At 41.6% G+C, this 13,402-nt stretch overlaps 1 protein-coding gene across 3 annotated transcripts in view; it reads left to right on the top strand.

The window, feature by feature from the left end:
• The window catches only part of IFNAR1 (interferon alpha and beta receptor subunit 1), a 32,542-nt gene extending 23,157 nt beyond the window's left edge, over positions 1–9,385 (top strand). For all 3 annotated transcript variants that reach the window (XM_050785982.1, XM_050785981.1, XM_050785980.1), the window contains exons 9-11: positions 2,229–2,379; positions 3,106–3,251; positions 4,789–9,385. In XM_050785982.1, coding sequence (XP_050641939.1) covers positions 2,229–2,379; positions 3,106–3,251; positions 4,789–5,022 — 531 coding nt within the window. In that variant the 3' untranslated portion in view covers positions 5,023–9,385. The remainder of the gene's footprint in view (positions 1–2,228; positions 2,380–3,105; positions 3,252–4,788) is intronic.
• Positions 9,386–13,402: the final 4,017 nt, after the last annotated feature.

The raw sequence follows: 13,402 nt of genomic DNA, 5'->3' as shown, positions 1-13,402 counted from the left end.
AGAAAAAAATTGCCCAAAAAGTAATGAAAAAAGGGTTGACAAACACTGGTCTAAACCCTAAAATTCAGGTACCACTGACAAAGATAATATACACCATCAGATAATATACATGTTTCCCAGATCACTTCTTCCTTGTGGAGTGTTAGTCAAGGATCTACCTTTAAAACTCCTGTCCAGGCAGGCTGGTGAATTCTTTCACTTTGCTTCATTTTCTATTGGAAATCTAAGCAAATTCCATTGATTTGGCTGCTTCCCTTTTTCACTGTCTAACAACACTGTAACCATAGCATAATGTAGCCCATTGAGAATTATGGTCAGTTTTCAGATGTCTGTAGATCAGACAAACCTAAATTTCTATCTCACACTACTAAATTGTGTAACGTTACTCAAGGTGCTTTATCTCTTGGAGACTTTGCTTCCTCTTCTCTGAAGTGGTGGTAATCATAACAACTAAATTTTTCAAAAGGATGTTTATAAGGTTTAAAAGGAAGTAACAGATTGCAAATACCTAGCACATGGCTGGACAAGTAGTAGAGATTCAATAGATTGTAGTTGCCATCTTATCCTATACTGGATCATATATCAGTAATTATTATTATAGAAACTCTTATTGAATACTTATATGTAAGGTACTATGCTAAGTATTGCACATGAATTGTCTGAATCATTCTTCAAAACAACGCTGCCAAATGATGTGATTGGTTAAATTGCTGTTTGGCAAATACTTGGGATGGTGCCTTCATCCCGGCATCACCAGACTGTAGATGCTGGAGCCTGAGTAGATGTGCTGAGAGCAGAGGCCTTAAGTGTGCTTGCAGAGTTTGGCTTGGCTCTTGCGCTGCTCCTGTTTGCCAGGGAGAAAGCGTATTCCACATAGTCTCTGGTCCAAGGAGGATTAAAGGCTGTTGGAGCTGACCTAAACCCGATGCGATGCACAGCCTCCATGGGAGCTCCCCAGCCAGTCTGTAGACTTGCGAGTGAGAAACTACATAATCATGTTGTGAGCCACTGAATGTTAAGGCAGTTTTGTTATATCTTTTTTTTTTTTTTTTTGAGACAGGGTCTCATTCTGTCACCCAGGCTGGAGTGCACTCATGTGATGTCAGCTCACTGCAGCCTCGACTTCCTGGGCTTAAGCGATCCTCCCACCTCAGCTTCCCAAGTAGCTGGGACTACAGGCACATGCCACCATGCCCAGCTAATTTTTTTGTATTTTTGCTAGAGATGGGGTTTTACCATGTTGCCCAGGCTTTGTTTGTTTGTTTGTTTGTTTTGGAAATAGGGATTTCCTCAACCTCCCAAGTAACAGAGACTACAGGCTCACACCACCATGCCTGGCTAATTTTTTTGAAATTTCTTGTAGAGACAGAGTCTTGCTATGTTGTCCAGGCTAGTCTTGAACTCCTGGGCTTCAATGATCCTCCTGCTTGGCCTCCCAGAGTGCTGGGATTACAGGTGTGAGCCACAGGCTTGTTAGACATTATTCTGGCAATAGCTGACTAATACAGATAGGAGCAATAACTGTCCCAATTTTACAGGTCAGGGAATCAGGCAGAGAGAAATTAAATAACGATTGCAAGACCACACAGCTGTAAGTGATACCTCTTCATAAGGCAGTTTGAGGCCCAAACCCGTACTCTTAACCATTCTGTCACTAATCAGAGGTAATACAATGGCAATTACCCCAGACTTGGCATGTACTTATAAATCAATTAGAATTCTCTTAGGAATAGATCATATGCTTTTTGGCAGCAGCATCTTTAACTTTCTGATTTGGATATAGTGGTTTGTCTAAAACAAATTTATATTTCTTACACATATACCCTGTAATCCCAGTGCTTTGAGAGGCTGAGGTGGGTGGATCACGTGAGGCCAGGAGTTCAAGACCAGCCTGAACAACATGGTGAAACCCCATCTCTACCAAAAAAAAAAAAAAAAAAAAAAAAAAATAGGCGTGGTGGCATCTTTACCTGTAATCCCAACTACTCAGGAGGGTGAGGCAGGAGAATCACTTGAACCCAGGAGGCGGAGGTTGCAGTGAGCCCAGATTGCACCACTGCACTCTAGCCTGGGTGACAGAGCGAGACTGTCTAGAAAAAAAAACAAACACGTACCAACTACGTGGGAGAGGCCAATGTTAGACTGAACATAAAAGAATTGAGAAAGTACATATTCTCTGATTTCATGAGGTGACTAAATTTTATCAATGATTTAATTATATTTTCTAGAGAAAAATTATCAAGAAAAAAACTGATGTTACTATTCCTAATTTGAAACCACTGACTGTATATTGTGTGAAAGCCAGAGCACACAGCATGGATGAAAAGCTGAATAAAAGCAGTGTTTTTAGTGATGTTGTGTGTGAGGAAACAAAATCAGGTCAGAATCTTTTATTATCTCTTTTAAAAATGTGACTAGACAGAATAAAAGTAATTCTATACTGAACACTGAAAATTGTAAAACATTTTCTCTTTACTGCAAAAAAATATATAGAATGTTTTCTTCTTGAACTACATAAATCAAAAGTAGACTTTCTAGAAAATATTTGTAAATGCATAACTCTCAAGTTGGTGTTGTTAGATGCTTTATATTTCGTCCAGTAGCCCTATAATTAATTTCCTTAATTTATTGCTCTTTAACATTTAATAAGACTATTAGTTTAAAATTTTAAAAATATCCTTAACATAATTATCATGTAGAAATCACTTAGTTCCATTTTGAATTTTTTTAATGTGGGAACTGGTTTAGTCTCATTTTCTATTTTACAGTTTCTAGTGTTGACTGGTAGAGGCTTAGTCACAGAATATCTATTAAATTTTGCTAGTTGTATGACATACGTGTAAGTGCTGAAGGATACTTGCATGTTTGGCCTGTATGTCAATATTGTATTTCTCCCTGAGGATCTCTTCAGTTCCCACGCCAATCTTTAAATGTAAATGTCATTGTCTATGGTTGGTGTGGACTCAGTGCTACCAGAAATATTTTTAAGAGTATTATTTAATAGATTTTATATTTCCTCTCATATGGCTTGTCTTTCACACAGCTGTCAGCACTGTTAGGGCATTTGTATGTCAAAACATATAAATATCATGTATATCTTTTTAGGAAATACATCTAAAATTTGGCTTATAATTGGAATTTTTACTGTATTACTTGCTCTCCCGTTTGTCATTTATGCTGTGAAAGTCCTCTTGAGATGCATCAATTATGTCTTCTTTCCATCACTTAAACCTTCTTCCAATATAGATGAGGTATGTTACTTTCTTTATATTTTTTTTTTGTCAACAGCTAGGAAATGAACAGGAAATGTGTTTGATTTCAACAGGATATATATAGGTTTTCTTGATATCCAGAAAATAATAGAGACTGATTTGGGTATTTTCTTCAAAGTTTTAGCCAATTAACTTGAAAAACAGTAATTTAATATAAATAATAACATAGCATGGGATAGTAATGATTGTCCTTAATTTCATATTTTTCTGGCAGTTCCTAGATTCACTGTGGCATTTGTTTTACCATTTAAAGCCTGTGATTCTTGGCCAGGCGTGGTGGCTCATGCCTGTAATCCCAGCACTTTGGGAAGTTAAGGCGGGTGGGTCACTTGAGGTCAGGAGTTTGAGACCAGCCGGCCAACATGGAGAAACCTTGTCTCTACTAAAAATATAAAATTAGCTGGGCGTGTTGGCACACACTTGTAATCCCAGCTAGTCGGGAGGCTGAGGCAGGAGGATCGCTTGAACCCAGGAGGTGGAGGTTGCAGTGAGCCGAGGTCGTGCCACTGCACTCCAGCCTGGGCGACAGAGCAAGACTCTGTCTCTAAATAAGTAAATAAATAAAGTCTGTGATGTAATTCTTTTCAGTGCAGACAGTCCCCAACTTACGCCGTTGGAATTATGTCCCGCATTTGTCAGGACATAATTCCATTGTAAGTTGGGAGCATCTGTATATATCCAGAAGACTGAAATATTCTATCAGTGTAGAAAGCATATTATATAGGTGAAATCACACAAAATGAAATAAAACATGAGACTTTTTTTTTATGATACATCACAGTTTTTTGTTTGGCACTTCTGTGAAGTTAGCATATTAAATGAAAGCACTAAATGGTGAAGGCCTAAGCATAGAATCTGTTCCTGGGAAATGATGCACTCATCTAGGGTGGCTTTTATGAATTTGAGCGAGTCACTAAGGGCAGGTAAGCAAGTACCCTTGGCTGTAAACTACCCCGTAGAGGTGTGAGGAACAAAGGAGATAAACCTTAAGAGCCTTACCACTCTAAAAATGCTCAGTAAATATTAACAATTTTACTGTTACACCCCTGAGCACAAGAATGTCATTTTGTGTACTCTAATATTCATAGCTATTATTTAAAATAGACTAAAAGCTAGTTACAATAGCTAATAATTTCTCACTTGTGCTTCTTTTGGATATCTATGGGTTAGATACAAACATTTTTATTATTTCAAAAAAAAAAAATGTCATGATCCCAGAGCCCTCCCACTCCTGTCCTTTCCCGTGTTCTTCCCCACCTACCCCTGATGGCACAGTGTACCTTTCTTAGGTACTTTTCAAAGACTCCCACAAAAGGTACTAAGATAAGAGTGACCTCACTAATGATTTTAAACATTATAAGGCAATTAGTATGTTCTTAGGTGACTTTTTAATATGCAGACCAGAAGATAGGTTTTCTCAGTAATGGACATAAGAAACTAAAGCTATTATAACTAGAAAAGGAATTTTTATTATTTTAAATAATTGATTTCTACTCTTTCCCTTTTTTTTAATTAGTATTTCTCTGAACAGTCATTGAAGAATCTTCTGCTTTCAACTTCTGAGGAACAAATCGAAAAATGTCTTATAATTGAAAATATAAGCACAATTGCTACAGTAGAAGAAACTAATCAGACTGATGAAGATCATAAAAAATACAGTTCCCAAACTAGCCAAGATTCAGGAAATTATTCTAATGAAGATGAAAGTGAAAATAAAACAAGTGAAGAACTACAGCAGGACTTTATATGACCAGAAATGAACTCTGTCAAGTATAAGGTTTTTCTGCAGGAGTTACACTGGGATCCTGAGCTCCTTGCCTTCCTCTCAGTAACTACAAAGAGAACATTTCCCTGTTTCAGGGAAGAAAAAACATCTTCAGATCATAGGTCCTAAAAATACAGGCAAGCACTTTACTATTTAAAAATGAAATTACAGGCTCAGGCGCAGTGGCTCATGCCTGTATCCCAGCACTTTGGGAGGCCAAGGCAGGCAGATCATGAGGTCAAAAGATTGAGACCATCCTGGCCAACATGGTGAAACCCCATCTCAACTAAAAGTATAAAAATTAGCTGGGCATGGTGGCATGTGCCTGTAGTCTCAGCTACTCAGGAGACTGAGGCAGGAGAATTACTTGAACCCAGGAGGTGGAGGTTGCAGTGAGCCGAGATAGCGCCACTGCACTCCAGCCTGGCAACAAAGTGAGACTCTCTTTAAAAAAAAAAAAAAAAAAGAAAAGAAAGCAATTATAAGAGTTGAGACAAACGTTTCCTACATTATTTTCCACGTGTAAAATCTTGAAAAAGCCTGTCATTGGACCTGCATTGGATGAGATGAGTCAGATCAAAACGATGGCCACCCGTCTCCCTCTTGCGAGCCTAAGTGCAACTGTGCTCGCTGTGCACTGTGGCTAAGGATGGTGTGTGTGTTCCTGTCCGTCACTGATGCTGCTGGTTACTGCATGTGCCACACCTATCTGTTCGCCATTCCTAGCATTCTATTTCATTCCTCCTCTGGAGATATTTCAAACATTTGGTCTTTTAACACTGAGGTTAGGCCCTCAGGAAATTTATTTAGGAAAGTCTGAACACGTTATCACCTGGTTTTCTGGAAAGTAGCTTAGCCTAGAAAATAGCTGCAGATGCCAGAAAGATGATCCCTAAAAATGTTCAGGGACTTCTGTTCATTTATCCCAAGAACATTGGCTTCTGCATCACAGTATCTACCCTTACGTGATTTAGGATTAAAGCCAGGCAATTTTTTACTGCACAGTAAGACTTCTGATTCAAAACTTACTAGAACAATAGTTTCTGGCTGGAATTTGCAATCCCTGAAGTCATAGAAAATAAGTAACTATCTAATTAGAGAAATAATTGTTGTATTTTAAGATCTGAGAGTGCGTACAAGTTTTAATATACATGCCATGCCAGAAGATAGTGTATGCAAGGAGTCTTGGGACCAGAAAATGGCCATGATGGGAGACTGACACAGAAGAAGAATGCTTCCATAGGAAAGAGGTCGCTGGCCTTGGTGCAAGAGGAAGAAGAATGTTCCACTGGGAGCCTGAGCGCCTAATCAGCTCTCAGTGATTAACCCACTCTGTTGTTATGGGTGGTCTCTGTCACTTTGAGTACCAGGCTGGCTTCTCTGCACTGTCTAGCAGTATTCAGATACCCCTGCTGCTCAGCCTGCTTGGCCTTAAAATACAAATCATTGAACTGAGGGGGAAAAAAATGTAACTAGGACGAAAAACCTAATTTAAGAAATCACATAATGCTTTCCAAAGGCATCTACAACTTATTTTTAAATTACTTGCTACTGGGGATTACCCATGGATATCCTTAATAGGCAGGAAGTCTGGGAATTCTGGTGGCCTCTAGGGCAGAGTTCTCAGAGCACCGTTCCGGCAAGGACCAGTGAAAGAGAAAAGAGACAAAGTTAGAGCGTGCTGGGAAGCGGCCATTGCTAAGGCCAGTCTGATTTAAGTAGTCATTTCTGCTGAAAAAACAGATCATCCTGTTGGAAGAAGAGGTTGAAGGCAGCTGCCCTCGGGAGGGCTGTGGTGCTCAGCACATCCTGGGCACGTAACGTGTCTGCAGGCCACACCATGCGTGTCCCCAGACCTGCCACCTGGCTTCTGGAGTGGTTCAAGCAGAGCATAGTGAGCCATTGAGGAGACCCAGGAATCTCCTCTGAGACCCAGCTCTCTGCCGGAGAACCCCACACTGACACATTTTCATCTTTCAGACCAGAGGCTGTGTTTTTGAGACTGTCTCACTCTGTTGCCCAGGCTGGAGTGCAGTGGCTTGATCTCGGCTCACTGCAACCTCCGCCTCCCGGGTTCAAGTGATTCTCTGCCTCAGCCTCCCGAGTAGCTGGGATTACAGGTATCCACCAACACACCCCGTTAGTTTTTGTATTTTAGTAGAGACGGGGTTTCACCATGTTGGCCAGGCTGGTCTTGGACTCCTGACCTCGTGCTCCACCTACCTCGGCCTCCCAAAGTGCTGGGATTACGGGTGTGAGCCACCATGCATGGCTGGCCTGACCTTTGGAAAAGCCCTGTCACTTTGGAAGTTTGCGTCTTTGAAGAGGCGGTTGGAAACATATCCTGACTGCCTGCCACCATTGCTTATCAGACTACTGCAATTCAATGATCCTGCCCAGGACTTCTGGCCCTGGGTTCACCACTGGGAAAACGTGCTTCAGACTGGATAGCCTAAAAAGGAGTAATAATGCCCTTGTAGGTTGTGGAGAAGGGAAAATACGACACCAGTGAAATTGTTAGATCTCTAGGAAGTTGGAGCACAAGGCTTCATTCACGTTTTGAGACCATCTGTGGTTTTCAGTGAACAAGCACTGAGCACCAGCAGCAAAAAACAACAACAACAAAAAAAAAAACCTCGTTTTTACCTCGTCTTCTAGACATTAAAAGGCAGTTGCATTCCACTCTTCATTATGTTCTACATGTTGCTTCATCAGCATATGCTTAGCTGTAAGTGACAAGTATATTTTCTGAACAGAAATTTACTTAGAAATACCATGTACTTGGGTGTACCAATTAACTGCCTTAAAATTAGCATATTGGTAGTTCTTGGAGAGACCAAGTATAATCTAAGAATTTATATGAAAGATTTGTATCATTAGAGCCAGAAATAATTTTGTATTAATATATAATACAGATTAACATATATGTACCTGTGTAACTTTTGACATGAGCCTGTAAACATACTCATATATGTACCTGCACATGTACCCACGTGGTGTGGGTGTTATTCCTTTAGTATGGACTTAAAGTACTTATTCGTATAGCTTGTAACTAAAAATTAGAACAGCTCCCTAGAATTACGAACTTTAAGAGTCTGACCAGAAATTTGCAACTTACAAAAAAGTTACTTTTAAAAATATAAGTTAGGGCTAGGCACTGTGGCTCATGCCTATAATCTCAGCCCTTTTGGGAGGCAAAGACGGGAGGATCACCTCAGGCCAGGAGTTCAAGAACAACCAACCTGGGTAACATGGCCAGACCCCATCTCTAAAATATATATATACACACACACACACACACACACATATATATGAGTTATATCTAGAGAGAGATATATATGATATATTGTATATATCATATATATATAGTATGTATCTCATATATATATATAAGTTAGAGTTTGTATCTTCCCCCAAAAGAGGCTGTAATATTTACAGCAGCCTCAAATTGCTCTTAAGGGGTTTGGGTGTGCAGAAGCTTTCCTTTCCCTACCCAGGGCCCTGTGACTACCTAACATGTTGTGTACTGATCTGTTTGCTGGCTGTCTCCCCTGCCCCACTGCTACAACAGAGGCTCCAAGAGAGCAGGGACTTTATTATTCATTACTGCATCCCCAGTAATGAAGGTACTTAGAAAATAATTATTGAATGAATGAAATCTAAACTGAATCTGAGGGTGTTTGCGGCAGTGTTTGTTTTATTGAATTGTAGAAGGACATAACCGTGTGTTCAGTGTTTTTGTGCAACAAACTTGTACATTTTATTTCACTTGTGTTTTGTCTTAAACCCTACTGCTGGAAACAATTTTATATAATAAGCAATGGGCCCAAAAGTCTGGGGGTTTTTTTGTACTTAGTGCGTTTGTATGCAACAGAGATGCTGCAGCTGATGCCTTTAAACGGTATTCATCATGGAAGGGCTGAGGCCTGTGCTTGGTGTTCCACAGCCCAGGGTTGGGCATCCTGAAGGAGCCAGTGCAGCCGTCACTGTCCCCAGAGCCTGTGGAGATAGAGCCCGTTTGCTGCTTTTTCTTCCCGCTCTCGAGACATGGCTGGAGCACAGTCTTCATTGAATGAAAGTCTGCTGTGGTATTGCATAGCCTTGCTTTCTTGAACTAATCTGTTTGCCCTTCACAAGTATTTCTTCTATCAGGATTAGTTCGTTCCAAGGAGGCTCGTCAGTCTCACAGGTAAGTAGATCTCTGCTGCCGTCTGGACACGTTTCACTCGGAAGTTGAATACAATTTGTATTCAGGCTGGGAACCTGAACACACATTTGTGTTTCTAAGCTTCCCTTTTTTACAGTGGACAAGGACACAAATAATACATAAATCATCCCTAATGCCCAAGAAATGCCCTGTTACTTAGTAATGACAAAATACCGGTAACTTCCAGTTGTTTCTCACTACCTTTTTTCTTGAGTAGGATGATAACAGAATTACAACTCTTGAGGGCAACATATAGGTGGATATTTGTGGTGTGATATTGATGGAAAAATAGCGATCTTTTTCTTTGCCTGAGGGAAACAAAGGCAAGAGGGGAATTTGATAGTGCCTCGTAACAAAGGATTTCTGAGTTTTCCTCCCCTTTCTGTGATCTGTCTCCACCTGGAACTCATGTTCTAGCAAAAGAGATTTTGTGGGTGAAGAAGTGATTGATGATGAGCATGAAGAAAATGTTGGCAGTTCCAGCCTGGCCAACATGGTGAAACCCCGTCTCTACTGAAAATACAAAATGTAGCCAGGCATGGTGGCACACGCCTATAATCCCAGCTACTGGGGAGGCTGAAGCAGGAAAATCGCTTGAACCTGGGAGGTGGAGGTTTCAGTGAACTGAGATCGCGCCACTGCACTCCAGGCTGGGCGACAGAGGGAGACTCCATTTCAAAAGAAAAAAAAAATATTGGCAGAGAAGATATTCTGTTGGTTTTTTTTGTTGTTGTTAAGGTCTTGGGAAAAGGGAGGAAGTTGAAAAAGTATACCACTCAATAACTGAATTAAATTAAACATTACTTCTCACAGTGACTCACCACCCTTGGGCCTCCCTCCCAGATTTTCTGGATCCATAAAGTTAAGAAGAAAAACCTATTTTCCTATCTTTCCAGTAAAAGGACCCTTTTTTCTAAGCATAGTCCTTAAATATATAATAGGCTTTTTGTGTACTTTGTCTATTCCCAAATTTTATAATATTTTTAATATTCTGGAATTGTACTTAGAGGAAGAGATGATTCTGAATGTTGTAGTATAAAAGTACATCCTCCACTCTGAAATCTCCCTGAAAGACCTCCCCTGCATACATGTGTAGAATTCATGCCCTGTCTGTGCCTGCACCTGCGGGTGTGTCTAGCGTGCTCCCTAGGGAAGGGATTTTTATACCATTTGCCTATATTTGGCAAGCTCCATGGAAGCAAGGACTGTTTTTTAACTTTGTGACTGACACTTGGTTATGTAAGTGTTTCACAGTGATTGAGTGGGGACATTGACGGTACAGACACTGAGTACCACTAGGGGGCAACAAGTCACCCTGTTGAGGCTGACAATCGGTTACTATTCAATAATTCGATTCCCTGAAGATGTTTATACAGGTGGTTTCTTAAAGTTCTGTTTGTGATTATCTCGAGCAAATGAGGAAAGGAAGCTAGATGTGAAGAATCCTGTGTCCCCATGCTCTCACCCAGAAATGGTTTGGCAGTTACAAAGCAAGATAGAGCAGTTGAGCAAATAGCCCACCAGGTCCTCTACCGCTACCACCTTCGCCTTTGAATGAGCAGGACTTTGTAGTAAGCGAGTTGTTGAAAAGGAGCTCCACATCCTTAGTACCGGCCTTGGAGCGGGTGGGAAGAAGTAGGCATTGCTGCAGAGCTGAGATGAACCTGCAAGGAGATCATTTCCTCTGGGAATGATCACTGCACTGCGCCTGGCTGAGAGGACTCATTAGCTGTGATTCCCTTCCTTAGTCTCACCTGTTGAAGATGGCGCAGAACAGAGCCATGATCAAAAAAGATAATACTTTAGGGTCTCCTGTCCTATGCGCCCCCAGGGAGAGGCCAGACCATTCAGGGTACCAGCTGGAGGTTATAACTAGGGTGGAGTGTGGAGACAGTGTTTTGTATCACTACTTCCTTTTTGTTTTCTTTTAGGCAGTTTCCCTCTCGTCACCCAGGCTGGAGTGCCGTGGGGGGATGTCGGCTCACTGGCTCACTCCAACTTTCACCTCCCAGGTTCAAGCAATTCTCCTGCCTTGGCCTGCCGAGTAGCTGGAATTACAGGTGCCTGCCACCATGCCCAATTAAGTTTTGTATTTTTAGTAGAGAGGGGGTTTCACCAGTTTGGCCAGGCTGGTCTCCTAACCTCAGGTGATCCACCCTCCTCGGCCTCCCAAAGTGCTGGAATTACAGGCATGAGCCACCGGGCGCCCAGCCACTGCTTCCTTTGTCCACTGTACCCAAGAAATAGCCTATTATAAATGGCCTATACATTTTCCTTTTTCTACAGGGCATTGTGTAAAATGTTTAGTTCAATTAACTCACATGGGAAGGACGGACTAGAATGCTTTCCTTTCGTCTTAATTCAACTAGTTAGCTCAGGGCCATATAAAATGATAGTTAATTGCTTTTAGAAAAGGCAAGGGAGCAAATACAACTTTTCCCAAAATGATAGGCAAATTAGTTTGTTAGGTATACTCTGAAATTCTCTCCCAAATTTCTCTACAAACCATGAAACAGTATCTTCATACATTTTACTCAGAGGGTTCATCTTAAGCGCAACTTTTGTATTACTGAAAATTACTTGCATCTCACTGAAAATCTGTTCTGAGTTATATTGACTTTTTGCAATATTTACAATCTTTTTGACTGCATACATGATAGGAGGAACATGGAATGGCTTTCTAATAAAGGAAGAACAGGTGTCAGGTCCTTAGTTTCACCATCTGGCACTTCTTCCTCCCAGTCACACATCTATAGTTCAGACACTCCCCAAAGGGCTCAGCTGAGAAGAACTGCTCTCCATCTTGTCTATGGTTGAGAAAGTGGCGGATTTGGAGAGAGCTCACTTAACTTGCCGCTTCTCTGAATGTAGAAAGTAGCACAGCACACTGGCCTCGATATGCCCGATGACTGTTCTTTTGCTAAACTGTTAGGGGTGGAAGGTATTCCTAGATACCTTCTAGGTAGGTAGAAGGGGTAGAAGAGTTACTGGCAGCAAATCTGTATGAGTCTGCAGCAACCTCAATTCTTGCCTCTTCAGAAGAAATAATTTGAGGGACTTAAGGTAGAAAAAGAGACTGAGGCAAGTTTCAGAGCAGGGGTGGAAATTTATTTAAAAAGGCTTTAGAACAGGAAAGAAAGGAAAGTACACTTGGAAGAGACTCAAGCTGGCGACTTGAAGGACAAGCTCAGTGTTTAACCTTGGACTAAACCTAGGGCTTTATAGGGTGGCCCACCTCCGGCATCTTCCACCCCTTTCCCCTCATTCTTCCCTTAGGGTGGGCTGCCCGCATGCACAGCGCCCTCCTTAGGCTTGGGAGGTGAGTATGTGCAGTGTGATTAGGAAGTTGTGCGCATGCCCATCTGAGACTTTCTTCGTTTTCCAGTGGAGTGCCCCCAGAAGGTCATACTCTGCCATTTTGTCTCTTACTGCACATGCCCGGGCTCACTCATCCAATTCCTTGAGATTTTGTTAGAAGTTGATTACCAATCTCAAGGTTTTTATCTGTTTGGGGAGTTGCCTCTCCCTGGCGCCTGCATTCAATTAACCCTTCAGTGTGACAGCTGTGGACCATCAGGAGATTGTTTCTTTCTGGGACCAAATTTGCCGTTGCCAAATTATCATTTTTAGAGAGGCAATGTGATAACTGCACACACATCACCTGATGATCGCCTGACATTCCTGGTGGGGCTCAGGGAGAGTCCTCTCCTGCCCGGCTCATGCGTGTCTAACTACCTGTGACAAAACTGCAATTCAATATGATTCCACAGGCTGCCCACGTGGCCTGGCCTGACCTCTACCTGCCTCTCCCACCTTCACCTCTTGCCTTTTGCCTCCTTACCTACTACACTTGAGCTATATTGGCCTCTTTTTTGTTTATCGAAACTCTTTCCCACCTCAAGGCCTTGATAGACAGGGGCATCTCCCTCAGTGGTGGCCCCACTGCCCCTCCCCGTTCATTCTCACCTGGCAGTCTCCTTTTTGAAGTCCCAGCTTTCATGTCACCTTCCCAAAGAGATCTTTCTGCTAATCCCCGATCCCACTCCTAGACCATTTTCTTCACAGTCCTTACCAAAATTTGTCATTGTTTTTCTTTGTTTGGTTACTAGTTTATTTTCTATTTCCCCCACTAGAATCTAGACTCAAAGAGACAGAGAT

Source organism: Macaca thibetana, chromosome 3, assembly GCF_024542745.1.
Source record: "Macaca thibetana thibetana isolate TM-01 chromosome 3, ASM2454274v1, whole genome shotgun sequence".
Lineage (NCBI taxonomy): Eukaryota > Metazoa > Chordata > Mammalia > Primates > Cercopithecidae > Macaca > Macaca thibetana.
The sequence above is the reverse complement of the archived record's forward strand: the minus strand, read 5'-3'. Positions and strand labels throughout refer to the sequence as shown.